The following is a 17748-nucleotide window of genomic DNA, read 5'->3' on the forward strand; positions in this document are numbered from 1 at the left end:
CCTATGATGCTGCTTGGCCTGCTGTGTTCATCCAGTCCTGCACCTTGTTGTCTCAGATTCTCCAGCATCTGCAGTTCCTACTATCTCTGAGTCAGTGGTAGCATGCTTATTATGAAAAGTGATAATTTTCTTTTGTACTCCCATACCTTCACTTTCTGGTCTTTGTACTGTTTTTGCTTTTTCCTTAAGAGTCTCTAACTTTACCCCCTTGAACACTCTCTTGATTCTTCCAATTAAGTCCTTTGCATTGTCCAGTGTGGCTGGGTTTTTTTCTCTCTCTTCCTAGGCATATTCTTGCCCAAGCACTTCTTACCAGCTTCTGAATGATGTTTTGCCTTTGGACTACTGAGCTTATCTTTTCGCTCCTTCCGCAGGTGCTGTTGTCTTTCTGTCATTAATCGTGTTTCAGCTGCTAATTGACTGTGCCATTTTAAAGCAGTAATGCTGTAAAAATGGTAAACAAATCATTGTGTCATACAGTACTGTAAGTGCTGTAACACTAGCAAATTACTATTGAAATATACTTTCTTATTGCTTTGGCATTAATGTACTTTGAAATATCATTGGTGGTAGCTAGAATGGGACTTTAATACGTGATATCACTGGAGAAACAGTAACCTAAAGCAGTATGTTGGATATTTCTTTTAATTCTGATAGATACACAAAATGTAGCAACTCAAGAATAACATATGATAAATATAAATGGCATTGTCTTTCAACTTACCATTTATTTTAAACAATCAACAAAGCATTTTGCTTTCTACAGAAGAAACAAAAAAAAATTCGAGACACATCCAGGGATCATTATTAAACATTGAGATATTAGAATAAATAAAAAGTGAATCAAACAAATCAAGGGACTGTATAACGAAAATTTCATACACATGCAAAACAATGTTGATTCTCTTGAATACCATCTGTTGAAAGAAGGTCATGGTATCGGGTGAAATAGGAAGACTAAAAGAGAAAGAGAGAGATTTTAAAAAGTGAAATAAGTCAAAAATGAATTAAAATCACACAGAAGAAAGTTAATTGACAAACCAGTCCATAGAGATGTGAGATAGTGGGCAAAAACTGCATAATGCATTCATGGCACAGAAGATTGCTGTTCATTCCATTGTGTTTACACTGGCTCCCCACAGCCACAACTCGGTTAGTACCCACTCCTGGCCCCCAGTCCTCTTCCATTCATTTTAATTCATTGATCTCCAATCATAAAACTCTTTCAGAACCATTGTTTATAGAACTTTTTTGTTCTAGAATTGTTATGACCAAGATGCGAGGGGCACACACGTATGACCGAACCTTACCTTTTTTAGGCTACGTCTGAGCTGCATTACATTTAAGAGATATTTACCACAAGGTTTCTCACTGTATCTTATCAAACTCAGTTCAATAACTGAGTGTACCCCATCCTATGACATCTGTCGCATCTGATTCTGCTAGTACAGAAGTCAGAAATGGTAATATTTATTGTAACACACCTCACTTTAACAAAAAAAGGATTTCTAATCAGCAACTGTGCAGCTTGAACTTTACCCCTTCAAAAAACCCCAAATATGTGCACACACAATCATGATTAGGACAGACAAATCATTTAACACATATACTGTGGGTGGGAAAAGAATACAGACCAGGTAAACTAAATTCCAAACATCAAAAGTTCAGAGGTGAAGAGTTATCTTCTCATAGTTCTTTTCCTTTTAGCAATGATGATATGCTGTTGTCTGTAGGGTTATAGTCATCTTCAATATGATGGTTGATCAGATAGGCCTAGGTATTTTCTTGTTGGAATTTTTTCTTTTAATCTTTCTTGGTTTTTCTGTCTTTCTCAATGCTTCAAAAGAAACATATCGCACAGCTCAAAAAAAAAAGCAGAATTTGATTTTCAAGTTGCAAACCTCTCCTATATTTCAGTTATAACAGTCCAATTTGCGTTTCAGTTTACAATCCCAAAAAAGAAATATGTGATTTTTCACAAAACAGTACGGGTGTTTTGGAGTTTAGAGTGTAAAAGCATGTGAAATCTCAATTATTGTGAAATTATCCAGTTATTTATACATATACCGAAAGCAAATGTCTCATCTCTTGGTATGACATTTTAGTTAATACAGTGCAAATAATGCTGAATTAATACCTATTTTTAGGAATCTAAATGAGTATTGGAAATATTCTTCACAGTACAAACATAAATCTGGAGGTTTCCTCAATGCCAAAATGAGTTAAGCTGATCTTAGTGATCTATTAGTACCATCAATAACTTAACGATACTAACTTTCTTATGTTTTTCCTAGCTCGTACTGTTATCTCAGTCCCACCCAAAGACTGCAGTGTAATCAAAGGAACAACAGCCGTACTAATTTGTGGAGCATCTCATGATCCCAGGGTCCCAATCCGGTGAGTCAGCCTGGTACAAAACCTGCAATTGACATAACTGTTGAAAATAGCTAGCTTTGCAGAGCCAGTGAAATGCTGCACAACAACAAAAACAAACAGACTCCTGTAGATTGTTCCATTGGTGCTCATTGTTCATTAATATCTTGACTTGCTTCACATGTACGATATTTTGTAGCTAACAGAAGAAGGTACATCAGTCTAGTTACTTTACAGTTCACGTTATTTTTCAGCATGAATCAAATATGTCTCCTCTTGTCCCTTCAGCCCTTCTCTAGCTCAGTACCAGTTTCTTGATTATGCTTTTATGATGCATTTCGGAATATTTTTCAGTGTGAAAACTGCTTATATAAGAGCACATTTTTATTGCTCAGTTTTGAATCCTGCAATTAAGTCTATAGCCAATAAATGTGTATTCTGTTGGTTGCGTGGAACTGGTAACAGACCAAATAATGAACACAAACACTTTGACTCATGTGCATTGTTTTTATTGCTGATTTGACTTGTACCTGAAGCGTCACAAATTTGCCATTGACTTGAACCTAGTCAACACATATGGGCAATAGAAAGAAACAGCCCTGGCCGCTAAACTGTCTGTGACATTTCGCACCCAAGCAGCAGATTCAATATCTTTAATTGAATCTTGTTGTTCTACGAATTGTCAAAGCATGCTTATGTTATGAAACAATGTACTAACCCTCTATAAATCTAAATATTTGTATGGTTGTTTGATCAATTGTTTTGCTATAATTCACGCTAATTTGCATCTATAAAATGCAATATCCTTTCAGATTGTAAATGTATGAGATAAACACTCCAATTTTAATTAAGGCAGATCTTCAAAATTGGGATTATTCTAACCAATTTTGTTCTAGAATTGTTATGACCAAGATGCGAGCGGCACACATGTAGGACCGAACCTTACCTTTTTTAGGTTACATCTGAGCTGCATTACATTTAAGAGATATTTACCACAAGGTTTCTCACTGTACCTTATCAAACTCAGTTCAATAACTGTGTACCCCATCCTATGACATCCATCTTGGGGTTTTAAAACTGTGAAATGCATTATTTTCCCAATAAGTTGCCTTCCCAAAAACCAATCTGATTGATGGGCTTTGTTCCATTTTTGGTTGTGGAATATATCTAAACAGACCTGGTGGATTTTGTCCTAACCGGGATAGAAATCGCAAAAGGGATACTCCCTGTACACCTACGACTGTATTGCCAAATTCTGAATGGATGCCACCTACAAGTTTGCTGACAGCAACATCGTAGTTGGATGGATACCTAACAACAAGTCAAAATATAGAAGGGAGGTAGAGGACTTGGTGACATGGTGCAATTAAAACAATCTGTCTCTCAACGTCAGCAAAACTAAAGAACTGATCATTACTTGAGGAAGAAAGAAGGAGAACAAGCCCCCATCTACATCAATGGAACTGAGGTTGAGAGTGAAGAGCATCAAGTTCTTCGCAGTGACAATAACCAACGATCTCTCCTGGACTTCCCACGTAAATGCATCAGTCAAGAGGGAACAACAATGCCTCTTCTTCCTCAGGCAGCTCAAGAAATTTGGCATGTCCCATAAGGTCCCTCATCAACTTCTACAGATGCACCATTGAAAGCGTACTGTCCAGGTGCATAACGGCCTGGTATGGCAACTGCTCTGCCCAGGACTGTAAGAAACTACAGAAGGTGGTGTGCACAGTCCAGACCATTACGGAAGCCAGCCTTCCATCCATGGACTCTATTTACACAGCTCACTGCCGCAGAAAGGCTAGCAACATCATCAGAGACCCATCGCGCCCTGGTAATGACCTCCTACAACCTCTTCTGCCAGGCAGAGGATATAGAAGCCTGAACACGTGCACAAGCAGGTTCAGGAACAGCTTCTTTCCGGCCATTATCAGACTGTTGAATGGACTGTAGCCTCAAATAATGTAACCTGTATGCCTCTAAGTCTTTTTGATCTGTACATTCTTTGCCTGCTGAGATCTATCTGCCTGTACTGCTTGTAAACAAAGCTTTTCACTGTATTTCAGTCCACGTGACAATAGATCAATCAATCAAAGGAGCATGGTTGGAGGGTTTGGAACAATTGCAGGATTTGGAGTGCAATCTGGAACAGAAAGGATACATCATGATAGGATAGAAGAGAAGAGTTGAAGAAGTCAGGGCAGAATCAAAATACGATGGAGAGGCATCTGAAAGAGAGATAGAGCTATGGAGAAATCGAAGAGAAATTGGAGGGAAGGTTAGGAGAGAGGTGATGACTACTGGCTTGGATGGGGGTTTGGTGATTGCCATGGGCATGGTAGTTGTAACAGGAATGTGTCTGATTAGGGGGGAAGTGAGATTTTTATTTTAGAGTTCAGGAGGAATTGCTGACAGTTCTCTTGCTCCACCAGCAGTGCTGGAAAGGCACATATCCTGTTCCAGGTTGAAATCCCCGTTTCCCCCTAACTAACGGTTTTTCAAGAGACCTGGGAACTTGGTTGACCAGCATTAAAGTCTTAACAGAGAAACAGTTCTGAGGGCATAGACTCATTAAAATATTTAAATGTCTGACCTATCTCCTTTACTTGTGTTGTTTGCACATCCGCCATACCCGACTTTATCAAAATCAGAAGCGGGTATGTACAAAACAGGTTTGAATTTTTTTTACTATTTTGTTTGCCATCTGTCTTAAACTCATTTGTGTTTGGGGATTAAAGATGTATTTAGTTGCACTAACAGTTTCCTTTGTGGAGTCCTGAAAGTTTCTATTATTTCTTTAGGTTTGTCTGGAAGAAGGATGGAAATATTATTGATGCAAATGTTCTACCCAGGATTATCATAGGGCAAAATGGCTCACTTCATATTAGTCAAACTTGGTCAGGTGATATTGGTGACTACACCTGTGAGGTTCTGTCCTTGGGAGGAAATGCCTTCAGAACTGCCCGCCTGGAAGTCATGTGAGTATACAAGATTTTGTTTTCCCATCAAACTGGATAGCCTTTTTCCCAATTATTTTACAGTGAACTTATGCCATTACCTTTAACAGTTTACTATTCTATTGGACCTCCAAAGTGCGGTTGACAAAGTGTGACCTAGCTAATATGTCAGCATAGAGCCCATGAAATAACAGGAAACAGAGTATTGGTGAACCTTTTGTTGGACCAGAGGAAGCCATATAGTGCAGTACCACAGAGTCAATGTTAAGTTTATGCTTTTCTTGACATTTGTTAAAGAATTACACTTGGTTGTATAGGGTGCAATGTCAAAATTAACATGAGACAAAACTTTAGATTATTTTGAACTGTGTCAGATAGCGATAAACTTAGAACATAGACAAAATTTACAAGCGGTATGTAATTTGTTTCCCCTAATCTCCGGGTAAGGCTCGCCGATGTAAGATGGATATGAGAAGGAATTTCATCTCTCAGTGTAGTGAATCTGTGGAATTCATTCCCTCAGTGGGCTGTAAATGCTGGACCATTAAGTATATTGAAGGCTAAGATAACAGATTTTTAATTAGTGAAGGAATCAAGGTTTATGGGGATCAGGCAGGAAAGTGGAGTTGGGGTTTATCAGATGGTCATGATCTCTATGAATGCAGAACAGACTTGCTGATCTGAATTACCTACTTCTGCTCTTGTGTCTTATGGTCTTATGGATTACCAGTGGAATCAGGGTAAATAAAAATTGAATTTAGCAACAAAAAGTCAGTCAATAATTCAGTCACTATTTTAAATTAGTATGTTTGTTTTTATATGTGGACTAAAAATTCCTATGTCCAAATTTAAAATAGAAAGCACCTATGTAAACTTGTAATTATAATTTCTTAGCAGTGCTGGCATTGTCGCACTTCACTTTTACACCTTTCAGCTGTTCAGCCTGTACTACAGAGAAATACCTTGGAGATAAATTTTCAACTGGCAGCCATCTGTTTCTCATCTGGAAAGCCGTTAGTCAGCATTTAAAAATCAGTGGATTGGGATTCACCTTGGCTGTCTCGTAACGCTCAAGATATATCTAGTTGATGCAGTTTTGAATTGGACATGTAAACATATGAACATAGCTAGGGTTCTTGAGGCACAGTGGTAGTGTCTCAATCCCTGGACCAAGAGGCCTGTGTTCGAGTCGCAACTGCTCCAGAGGTATGTAATAACATATTGAGATTCTGGTCAAGAATAAGGAGGTGTATGTCAGGTATAGACAACTGGGATTGAGTGAATCTCTTGAAGAGTATAAGGCATGTAGAGGCATTCTTAAGAGGGAAATCAGAAGGGCAAAAAGGAATATGAGATAGCCTTGGGAGATAAGGTTAAGGATAATCCAGAGAAATTCTACATTAAGAGCAAAAGAGCAACCAGGGAGAGAATAGGGCTCCTTAAAGATTAACAAGATTGTCTATGTGTGAAATTACAGGAGATGGGAGAGATAATCAACAAATATTTCACATCAGTTTTTACTGTGGAGAAAGAAATAGAGGATGGGGAACTCAGGGAAAATAAATATTGATGTCTTGAAAACAATCCACACTACAGAAGAGGAAGTGTTGGATGAATTAGAAAACTTGAAGGTGGATCAATCTCTAGGACCTGATCAAGTGTATCCCAGGACATTGTGGGAAGTTATGGAAGAAATTGCGGAACCTTAGCAGAGATATTTGTATCACCACAGGTGAGGTGCAGGAGGACTAGGGGCTGGCTAGTACTATGCCTTTATTTAAGAAACGCTGTAAGGAGAAGGCTGGTGACTATAGACTGGTGAGTCTGACCTCAGTGATGTCTAAGTTGTTGGAGGGGATTCTGAGAGATAAGATTTACAAGCATTTGGAGAGGCAGGGACTGATTAGGGATAGTCAACGTGACTTTGTGCGTGAGAAATCTTGTCTCGCAGACTTGATTGAATTTTTTGAGGACTGAACCATAAAGATTGATGAGGGCAGAGCAGTAGAAGTTGCCTACATGGACTTTAAAAAAGCTTTTGACAAGATTCCACATGGTAGACTGATTAGTAAAGTTAGATCACGTGGGATTCCGGGAGAGCTTGTTAATTGGATACAAAATTGGCTTGATTGTGGGAGACAGAGGGTGGTGGTGGAGGGTATTTTTTTGGACTGCAGTGTTCCACAGGAATTGGTACTTGGTCCACTGTTCTTTGTCATTGAAATAAATGATTTAGATGCAAATTTAAGAGTCATTGTTAGTAAGTTTGCGGATGACATTAAAGTTGGTGGTATAGTCGATAGTGGAGAAGATTATCTAAGGTTACAAAGAGATCTTGATCAATTGGACCAATGAGCTGAGGAGTGGCAGATGGAGTTTTCTTTCAGTAAATGTGTGGTATTGTATTTTGGTTAAGTGAACAAGGCCAGGACTTATACAGTTAATTGTGGGGCCCTGGGTCGTCCTGTTGAACAGGGAGACCTTGGGTTTCAGGTACATAGTTCATTGAAATTTGCGCCACAGGTAGATAGGGTGATTAAGGCGTTTCGCACGCTTGCTTTCATTGTTCAGAACACTGAGTGTAAGAGTTCGGACATCATGTTGAGGTTGTACAGGACGTTGGTTAGACCACTTTTGGAGTACTGTGTACATTTCTGGTCACCCTACAATAGGAAGGGTATTATTAAATTCGAGGATGTTCAGAAAAGATTTACCGGGATGTTGCCAGGACTGGAGGGTTTGAATAAACGGGAGAACCTGGCTAGGCTGGGACATTTTTCACCGCAGCATAGGAGATTGAGAGGTGACCTTCTGGGCGTTTATGAAATTATGAGGACTATAGATAAGGTGAATAACAAATGTCTTTTCCCTGAGGAGGGACAGTTCAAACTAAAGGGCATAGTTTTAAGGTGAGAGGAGAAAGATTTAAAAGGGACCTGAGAGGCAACCTTTTCAGTGTAGTTGGTGGTTCACATGTGGAATGAACTGCCAGAGGAAATGGTAAATGCAGATACAGTTATAACATTTAAAAGATATTTGGGCAGGTCCATGAATAAGCAACGTTTCGAGGGTCCTAAATGTCTGTCTTACCATTCACAACTGGTCCTGCCACTTTGAGTGATTTGTGTACACGTGTCCCGGCAATACCTTTCAAATTGCATCCAAATATCCTTTCACACTTCAATACATTAAACTTTGACTGTTGTGTGTCCACCCAGACCACCAGCTTGTCTTTGTCTCTTTCATCAACGCCATCTTCAAACTTCACACATTTTGTGTCATTTGCATCCACGTCTGGCCATCAAGAAATACCACTAACCCCTGGGGTATTCTACTGTATGTATTTCTCCAATATGAAAAACAACCAATGACCATTACCCTGTTTCTTGGTTCTCAGCCAACTTTGTATCCATTCTGCCACTGTTTCTTTTACTCCATGTGTGTTGATTTTGCTTACAAGTTTATTATGTGGCACTTTTATGAAATATCCTTCAGAAGCCACTGAACGTCACAACATTATCCTCATCAACCCTTTTTATTACCCCATCAAAATACTCAATCAAGTTAAATGGACATGATTTGTCTTTAACATCCATGCAGGATTTTTTAAAATCAATCCATACTGATCAACTTCATAACTACTGCTGATTGCAATCAAAAATTTGTGTTATTTTCTAACTCCATATTAATTTTCTCCATTTTGTTTTAGTGAACTTCCTCACCCACCCAGAAATCTGCAAGTAAATTTAAACTTTTCAAGCAGCCGGGCAGTGGATTTATCATGGACACGGCCCTTTGACGGAAACAGCCCTATACTGCACTATATTGTGGAGTTATCTGAAAACAGTGAGTGCTACTTATGCTCTGTTTAGCATTGTTGCCAACTATACTAAAAATATTATATAAGTTGTCACTGGCAAACATCTTTTTTGATGAGCATGTTACATGAAAAGCATGTCGGTTGCCAATGATGATGTGGAATATTTTGCTGACCGGTGTCACAGTTAATGTTAAGTAATTCTGATGCATTTGAAATCCATTTATGGTAGAATTTGTGCAGCTGAGAGAGCACCTTCAAATTTGCATTTACCCTACTTCTGCAGATCTTCCCTACCAGAAAATTTTGACATTGCTTTTGTTTTCAGTATTCTTAAAAGTAATTTTGCTACCGTTTGATGTGATGCATTCTTATTTAGAATGAATGAAGTGCTCGAAGATTTCAAACTGCTGGTAAGGCATCTTAGGCATTGCATAAGACCTTCAACTGGCTTCTCTACTCTAGACATCAAATCAAAGCTGTCAAAGGAATCTGAAGGAAATGCTCAAAAGCATCAAAGCGAAGCCCTCAAAGGCATTGAAATAAAAGTCTCAAAGGTATCAGTTGGTGTTAAGTGCAACCGTCAATCAGATTTTCAAAATGCTTTTTGTCCAGCCAATCCTAATGAATAATAATGAAACAAATAAAATTACAAAGTCATTGATGAGATTATGAAATAAATTTTTTTGATTTTTGAGATGCACCATATTGCAAACATTAGCTTACACGTTTATCTTTGAGAACCAGTGTACATTTCAACTCTGGCAAGTCATCATTGAATTATGTAATTCTTCACATTTATGCTCAAAAAATAAAAATGAAATAATGAACATGCCTCTCAAATAGTTTCTCAATAAGACAGTGTGTGCAATCACTGGTTGAAACTTTTTTTTTCTGGGAGTCTAACAGTGAATTTGACCGGATAAAATTTGCAGGGGAGGTTGGGAAGAGCTTGAAAACAGTGCAACCATTCTAAGCACTGAAAGGAAATCAACGCTGACTGCAAAAGTTTGAATACTTTGATACTCCATTCATTGCCACTTAATGCCTTAGATGCCTGTTGATAACCACTTGCTATGTTAAATTATAGCTGCAATTGCTGTTCAATGCAATGGATATCCACTAATAGCTGAAAGATTGTATTTCACCACAAATAAGATCATGAGATGACTGAATAATTGTTTTTAAGAGCAAATGAAATTTGTTGAAAGTGCATGATATCAAACAATGTCAAAAAAATCAAAAAGTTCTGGTAGGCCCCTGTTAACGGGAAAATCACTGTGATACATAGTGAAAGTAGTTGTCCATATATTTCTGTCTTAATGTTAATTCACTAAGTGCAGCAATTTCTATCAGACTTTTTGAAACATTTTCTTCTGACTAGTAGTTCAAAACATTGATGTTTCATAAAAACAGTCTCTACAGAATTCCTAGCATTTCACCTGTTCTTGTAGCCACGATAATTATATGACTGGGGGCAAGTTTAGTTTTTAGTCAGTAGTAACTTGTAGGATAATGATGGTGCTGGATTTAGCAATGATATCATTAATTGTCAAGGAGAGATACTTAGATTCTCCTTTGTTGGGACATGTGGCATGAATGCTCCTGTCACTTATCAGCCTATGCTTGAAGATTGTCCAGGCCTTGCTGCAGGTAGACACTTCCCCAAGTGCTACAGTTTCTGAGGAGTTAACTAGTGATAGATTAATGTTTGTACAGATGATCATTATCAAATTTGCAGTGTCAGCTGTTCAATAAGCCACACAGTGTCAGGCTTCAAAAAGATGAATAGCAATTATTTTTAGCTTCCTCTTTTAGCCTGTTAGAGTTGTGAAATTGATTCTTTACACCCTGTTATAATCTTCTGTTCACAGTATTTGTGCAGTTGTGACAGGAGCATCATGTAGAGTTTGAGTCAGAGCAATAGTTTGATTCAGAGCAGATGGCAGATGGCAGATGTAGATGACTTGATAGGCTTGTTGAACCATGAACAGAATTCTAGAACTCTCTTTTATCTTTGCAGTGGATAAGATTTCAGTTGTTCTGGTAATAGTCAGTTCACTTTGATTTTTATTAAGCACATGAACTAAAACAAACTCCCCAGGATTTTTAGCATCTTGCCAAGAAGGATGTAGAGTCACTTCTCAAAACACAATGCAAAACAGTAGATGTTACATATTTAAAAGGATAACTGATATGCATATGCTTCAGTAGAGTGGCATTGATATATCACGACAGTCAATTTTTTAAAACATATAATAAAGGGAAAGGATGCACTCAAAATGAAATTATCATTTTTTTACAGTATAGTAATATCTCTAATAATAACAATACGGAGTATTTGTTTATCTGGACTGTTTTTGACTGGTCAGTTTAAAAGAGGTATGTCTGATGGTTAAGAACTTTTTCCCTTTGACCCAGATGGACTTCTATCAAGTGGACCAAAAATTGTTACATTCAGTATACTTAGTATCTTAATGTTAGGTCCAATCCGTTGATGGGCTTATTTGATAGGCAATATCTCGACTTAGTTATCAATGATATTTTCATTAGGAATAGAGGTGAAAAGTGGAAATAAAAATCATTCGTTATAGGGATAAAATTCATGACAAATTTATAAAAAGTTTCAAGCAAATGTTTGTAAATTGTAAGGGTACTGGCTCTCCCTGGCATATTGTCAGCTAAGGTATCAAATCTCTCAGTAGGGAATGAGGGTTGTCTTCTTGAAGTGCAGACAGATATGGACTTTGCTGGCTGGGCCAGTATTTATAGCCCATCCTTAACTGTCCCTGAGGAGTTGGTGATGAGCTGCCATCTTGAACTGCTGTACATCTTTTTTGACTTAACCAGGATAGGTATACCAATAAGTGTGCCTACGGTTGCATAAGCCATCACAAAATGTGTAAAATCCCACCTAAATCACCAAGATAATCAACTTGCCTAACTAACTGCTGTTCAGGACAAAGGCAGTTAAAACTAGGTTTCATTAAGAGAAAGCACCTATTGTAATGTAAGTAACTTTTAAACAAATGACAGGGGCAGGAAAGCATTACTAAATTACTTCACTGCAACTTGAACTGCACCCCTTTATAAACCTCAAATGTTCACACACACATTCATGTTTAAGACAGATAAAGGACAGATGGTTTGGCACATATTGTAGATGGAAAAAAATATAGACAGGGAAAAAACTTACAAAGATCAAAGTCCAAATCTCACTGTTGGGTTAAATTACTTCTCTCGGTTCCTTTTGATTTTAACAATGATGACAAAGTTGTCTGTAATGGGATGGTCATTATCCGCTGTGATAGTTGATCTGGTGGACCTCGGTCTTTATTATTAGAATTCTTTCTTTTAAGCATTCTTGAAGAAGAGAGAGGAATGTTTTCAGTTTGTCAATTCTGGTGGCCTTCAGTTGTTCTGTATTGACAAATTTGTTGTAAACAGTAGCTCAAGCAATCCAAGGACGGGTATCAGGCGGTTTTTCCTTAGCTCAAGAATGTTTGATGCTATTCAGTTTCAATCATGTACCAATCTCACTGCTTGAACAGCAGTATTATCTTGCACAGCTGAAGATGTGCAGCACTTGATTTTTCCAAGTTGTGAAATTCTCCTGATATTTCATCTGAATAGCCATTTCCCACTTCCATTTCAGTTTATAATCTGAAAAGTAAAATATGTGGTCCCTTATGAGTCTGTTTGGTGTGGGGCCACCAACAGGACTGTTATGAAGGGACTTCAGGATTTTAACCAAGTGACATTGAAGGAACGGATATTTTTACAAGTCAGGAAGGTGACTGGCTTGTAGAGGAACTTGCAAGTTGTGGTGTTCCCGTATATGTGCTACCAATGCCCTTCTAGATGGCCATGGTTGAGGGTTTGGAAGGAAATGAGTTTCTGCAATGTATTTTGTGGACAGTAAACATTGTACCAACGAGATGAAGGAGGGGAATGTAGAAAGCTGGGGTTGGGTACCAATCAAGTGGGCTGATTTGTCCTGGTTGGTAGTGAGCTTCTTGAGTGTTCTTGGGGCTGCACTGATCCAGGCAATTGGAGAACATTTCACCAAATTCCTTACTTGTGCCTTCTGGATGGTTGACAAGCATGAGGGAGGCAAGAAGTGAGCAGTCCATGTCCAAATGTAGAAAGATCCACCCCTGCCGCCCACCCACCCCCCACCACCCCACTATGAACGTCTTGGGCGTTACCATTGACCAGAGACTATCAGAAACTATATGGCTTGCCCTGTTCAAATAAATGGCTGTAAGACCATATCACATGATAGGAGTCTTGCATCATGTTACTCACCTCAATTCCTCAAAGCCTGTCCACCTAGGCACAAGGCAGGATTGTGATGGAATATTCTCCACTTGCCTGGCTGAGCGCATCAACAACTTTTAAGAAGCAAGCAAATAATAAAAGAAAAGATTATTGGAATCTGACCTACTTTTGCAGACACAGTATTTTTGTGGCTGGTGTAGTTGTTTCTGATTGATGGAAACTCCACCACCCAAGGAATGTTCAAGAGGTGGACTCAACAAAGGTAAGCTATTGAGTGTCAGGAAGAGGTGGTTCAGCTTTGTGATGCAAATTTTATTTGCTGTTGTCAGGAAAAACTTGAATATTGGATGAGTCTTGTTGCATGTAGCATGGACTGCTTCATTTTCTTTTGAATTCTGAACAGAGCTGAGCACCACGCAACCAATAATAAACATCATCCAACTTTGTAAGACGGAAGACCAATGACAAAGAATTTGGAGGTTATGGTGCCTAGGAAACTGCCAACAGAGATTTAAGTAGCAGTGACCTGAAGTAGAGATAATTTATTGCCAACTACTGGATCTTTGTGTTTGAAAAGATTCAGAGAGAGCTTCCCCCCCTTAATTCCTATTGATTTCAGTTGTATTAGAATGTGTTGCTGCTGCATTTAGGCAAATGCTTTTTTGTGTCCTCATTCTCATCCCATTTCTAGAACTCAGTTTGTTTTCCCATGTTTGGACCAAGACTATAATGAGTTCTGGAAGTGAGTAATCCTAGAATATTGGTGAGCAGAAATTGGCAAGTACTGCTTCATAGGACTAATGATGTCTTGCATTCAGTTTAATGATGATTGAGATTAGACTGATAGGATGGTAATTTGCTGCATTGGATCATAATATGCCCAAACTTTTTGATTGAAGTAACTATACCTGGACAATTTTTCACTTTGTTTGGCAGGTGTGACTTTTGTAACTGTACTGAAACAACTTGGTTAAGGACATAGCTCATTCTGAAGCAATAAGTCTTCAGCTGGATGTTGTCCAAACTTATAATTTTTGCTGCACCAGATTTTCTTAACTGTTTCTTGATATCATGTGCAGTGAAATGAGCTGGCTGCAGAATGGCAGCTGTAAAGATGGAGACCTTAGGAGAAGATAGAGATGGTTCATCCACTCAGTATTTCTAGCTGGATGATTGCAGATGCTTCAGCCTTGTATTCTGCACTCATGAACGACAATCTGCCATCATTGGGGATGGAAATGTTCACGGACCCATGTCTGGCAATTAGTTATTTAATTATGACTTCATTCATGACAGGATATGACAGAACTGCAGAGCTTCAATTTAAACCAGTGGCTGTGGGTTCCTTTGGTTCCATCTATAATAAGCTGTTTCTGCTGACTAGACGTAGATGGAGCTGAATGGTCTCAATGAGCTCTATAAATATCTGTGATTCTGCAGGTTCACTATTATGTCATGCTGCTTTGGACTGTCTACATACTTTTGCTTGATTTAAAATGCATTTGATAGAAATACAGAATCCAAAAATCTGCATATAATAGTTTATTTAATTTTATAGTTTATTTTATATAATAGTATTATTTGCTTGTTTCTTGAATGTTGTTGGAGCTGCAGTCAACCAGGCAAGTGGGGAATATTGCATCACATCTTGTGCCTTGTAAATTGCAGTCAGGCTTTGAGTAATGTACTGCAGGCCTTCTGTCTTCTCTCGTGCTCTTGTAGCCATGTATTTATATGGCTAATCCAGTTCAGTCCCCAGTGAGTACAGAAATAGGAGAATAGGGCAGATGAATGTGTGGCTTGAGAATTGGTGCAGGAGGGGGGATTTTATATTCAAAGATAACTGGGACTGTTTCTGGGGAAGGTGGGATCTGTGCAAGTGGGACAGTCTACACCCGAAACAGAATTGGACTGACATCCTTGCGGGTGAGTTTGCTAGTGCATTGGGTGAAATTTAAACTGGTTCGTGGGGAAGGGGACACTGCTAGTAGAATAGGGACACTGCAAACTTCGGCAGAGGGAGTTGAGCCACATTGTGTTTCAACAGAGTGAGGCAAGGGTTGATAGCCTGTACTTTAATGCTCGATATATCATAGGCAAGATAGATGAGTTAAGGGCATGGATTGACCCATGAAATGGCGAATTGTTGCCATCACAGAGATGTGGCTGATGAAAGGACCGGACTGGCAATTCAGTATTGCAGGGTATAGGATCTTCAAGCAGGATAGGGGAGGGTGTAAAAGAGGAGGTGGTATTGTATTATTAGTTAAGAGTCAGTTACTGCAGTGAATAGAGACAATATCTCTTGGAAGTGTGTTCAAACAAGGCTTTATGAGTAGACTTTAGGAATAAAATAGGGGAAGGCACACTGTTCGATGTGCATCATAGTCAGTGGGCAATAAAGGAGCAGGTAAGTAGACAATTTACAGCAGTGTATAAAAACAAAAATAGGGTAATTATATTACGGGATTTCAACTCCCCAACATTAATTGGGATAGTCATAGTGTAAAGGGTTTGGTGGGGGGGCAAATTTCTTGGAATGTGTTCAGAACTTTTTATATCAATATATAGAAGGTCCAACAAGGGACACTGCAGTGCTGGACCGAATTCTGGGGAATGAAACCAGACAGGTGTTTGAAGTGGCAATCGGGAGAGCATTCTAGAGATAGGAACCACAACACTGTATGTTTTAAGTTTGTTATGGAAAAAGAATAAGATGGTCACAAAAATGGGATTTTGAATGGGGGAAGGCAGATTTCATTAAAATAAGGCAAGATCTGGCCAAAGTAGATTGGGAAAAGCTGCTTCAGATCAAACCTACAACAGAACATTTCAAAATGGAATTGGCAAGAGTGCAGGCCCAACATGTTCCCTTTAGAGTGAAATGTAGGAGGAGCACCAAGCTCGGAAATCCTTGAGGAATATTTAGAACTGGATTAAAAGACAGAAAAGGGAGGCTCTTTTTTTCTTTATTCAATCACAGGATGAAGGCATCGCTGGCTAGGCAGCATTTATTGCCCAGAGGCCAGTTCAGAGTTGACCGCATTGCTGTGGGTCTGGAGTCACATGTAAGCCAGACCAGCTAAGGTTGGCAGTTTCCTTCCATAAAAGGATATTAGTGAACCAGATGGGTTTTTCCAACAATTGACAATGGATTCACAGTCGTCATTAGATTCTTAATTCCATGTATTTATTGAATTCAGATTCCACCATCTGCCATGGCTTCTGTTGCCTGCCATTTCAACGCATCACTGTGTTCCCTGGCCAATATCTCCATCTCAGGCTTGCTGCAGTGTTTCAGCAAAGCTCAGCACAAGCTCGAAGAACAGCACCTTGTTTTCTTCGAGGGGACCCTGCAACCTTCAGGACTCAATATCGAGTTCAATAATGTTAGGGCCTGAGCACTTTCTGCCGTTATCTCCTTGCCCCAACCACTCCTCACACCAGACCTCGTCATCTCATGGGCTACTACCGTAAACAATCCATTTTCAACCACTGTTGATTCTCTCAGGCTGACCTTTACCCATTCCTTTGTCTGTCAAAATGTATTTCTCTTTCTAGGCTCCAACACCACCTGTCATTTACTCATCCCTGCTTCCCCCCACCACATCTTCAGGATATATACCAACCTTTTTCTGGCTTAAATCAGCTCTGAAGAAGAGTTACTGGACTCAAAATATTAAGTCTTTCTCCTCTCCACAGATGCTACCAGAGGTACTTCCAGCAATTTCTATTTTTGTTTGAGAGGAATCTTAGGGTGCTTTGTCCACAGATCACTGAAGGCAGCAGGAGAGATAGTTAAGTGTAACTAAGAAGGCAAGTGAGACACTTACCTTTATCAGTCATGGCATAGATTATAAGAGCAGGGATGTTATGGTGGAGCTGTACAGGACTTTGGTTAAGCTGCAGCTGGAATACTATGTGCAGTTCTGGTTACTGCACTAGAGAATAGATGTGATTGCACTGACGGAGGTGCAGAGGAGATTAACCAGGATGCTGCCTGGGATGAAGCAGTTTAGCTTTGTTCAATGGCTGGATAAGTTTGGATTATTTGTTCTCTTTAGAGCAGAGAAGGCTGATTGAGGTGTATAGGATTGTGAAAGGTATGGATAGCTTGGTTAGGAAGTACCTGTTCTCCTCAGTGGAAAGGTAAACAAGCTAATAATTTTAAGGAGTAAAGCAGAAGGTTTGGAGAGGATTTGAGGAAAACAATTTTCTCACAGTGTGTGGCAGGAATCTGGAATGTACTGCTTGCGCGGCCAGTTGAGGCGGGAAACCTTGCAACCTTTAAAAAGTACTTAGATGAGCACTTGAAAAGTT

The 17748-nt window shown here is 39.1% G+C and overlaps 1 protein-coding gene across 1 annotated transcript in view; it reads left to right on the top strand.

The window, feature by feature from the left end:
• sdk1a (sidekick cell adhesion molecule 1a) overlaps window positions 1-17748 on the top strand; it is a 720929-nt gene that overhangs the window by 484519 nt on the left and 218662 nt on the right. The window contains exons 12-14 of the mRNA XM_048609738.1: window positions 2295-2397; window positions 5175-5351; window positions 9040-9176. Coding sequence (XP_048465695.1) covers window positions 2295-2397; window positions 5175-5351; window positions 9040-9176 — 417 coding nt within the window. The remainder of the gene's footprint in view (window positions 1-2294; window positions 2398-5174; window positions 5352-9039; window positions 9177-17748) is intronic.

Source organism: Rhincodon typus, chromosome 21, assembly GCF_021869965.1.
Source record: "Rhincodon typus isolate 14 chromosome 21, sRhiTyp1.1, whole genome shotgun sequence".
Taxonomy (NCBI): Eukaryota; Metazoa; Chordata; class Chondrichthyes; order Orectolobiformes; family Rhincodontidae; genus Rhincodon; species Rhincodon typus.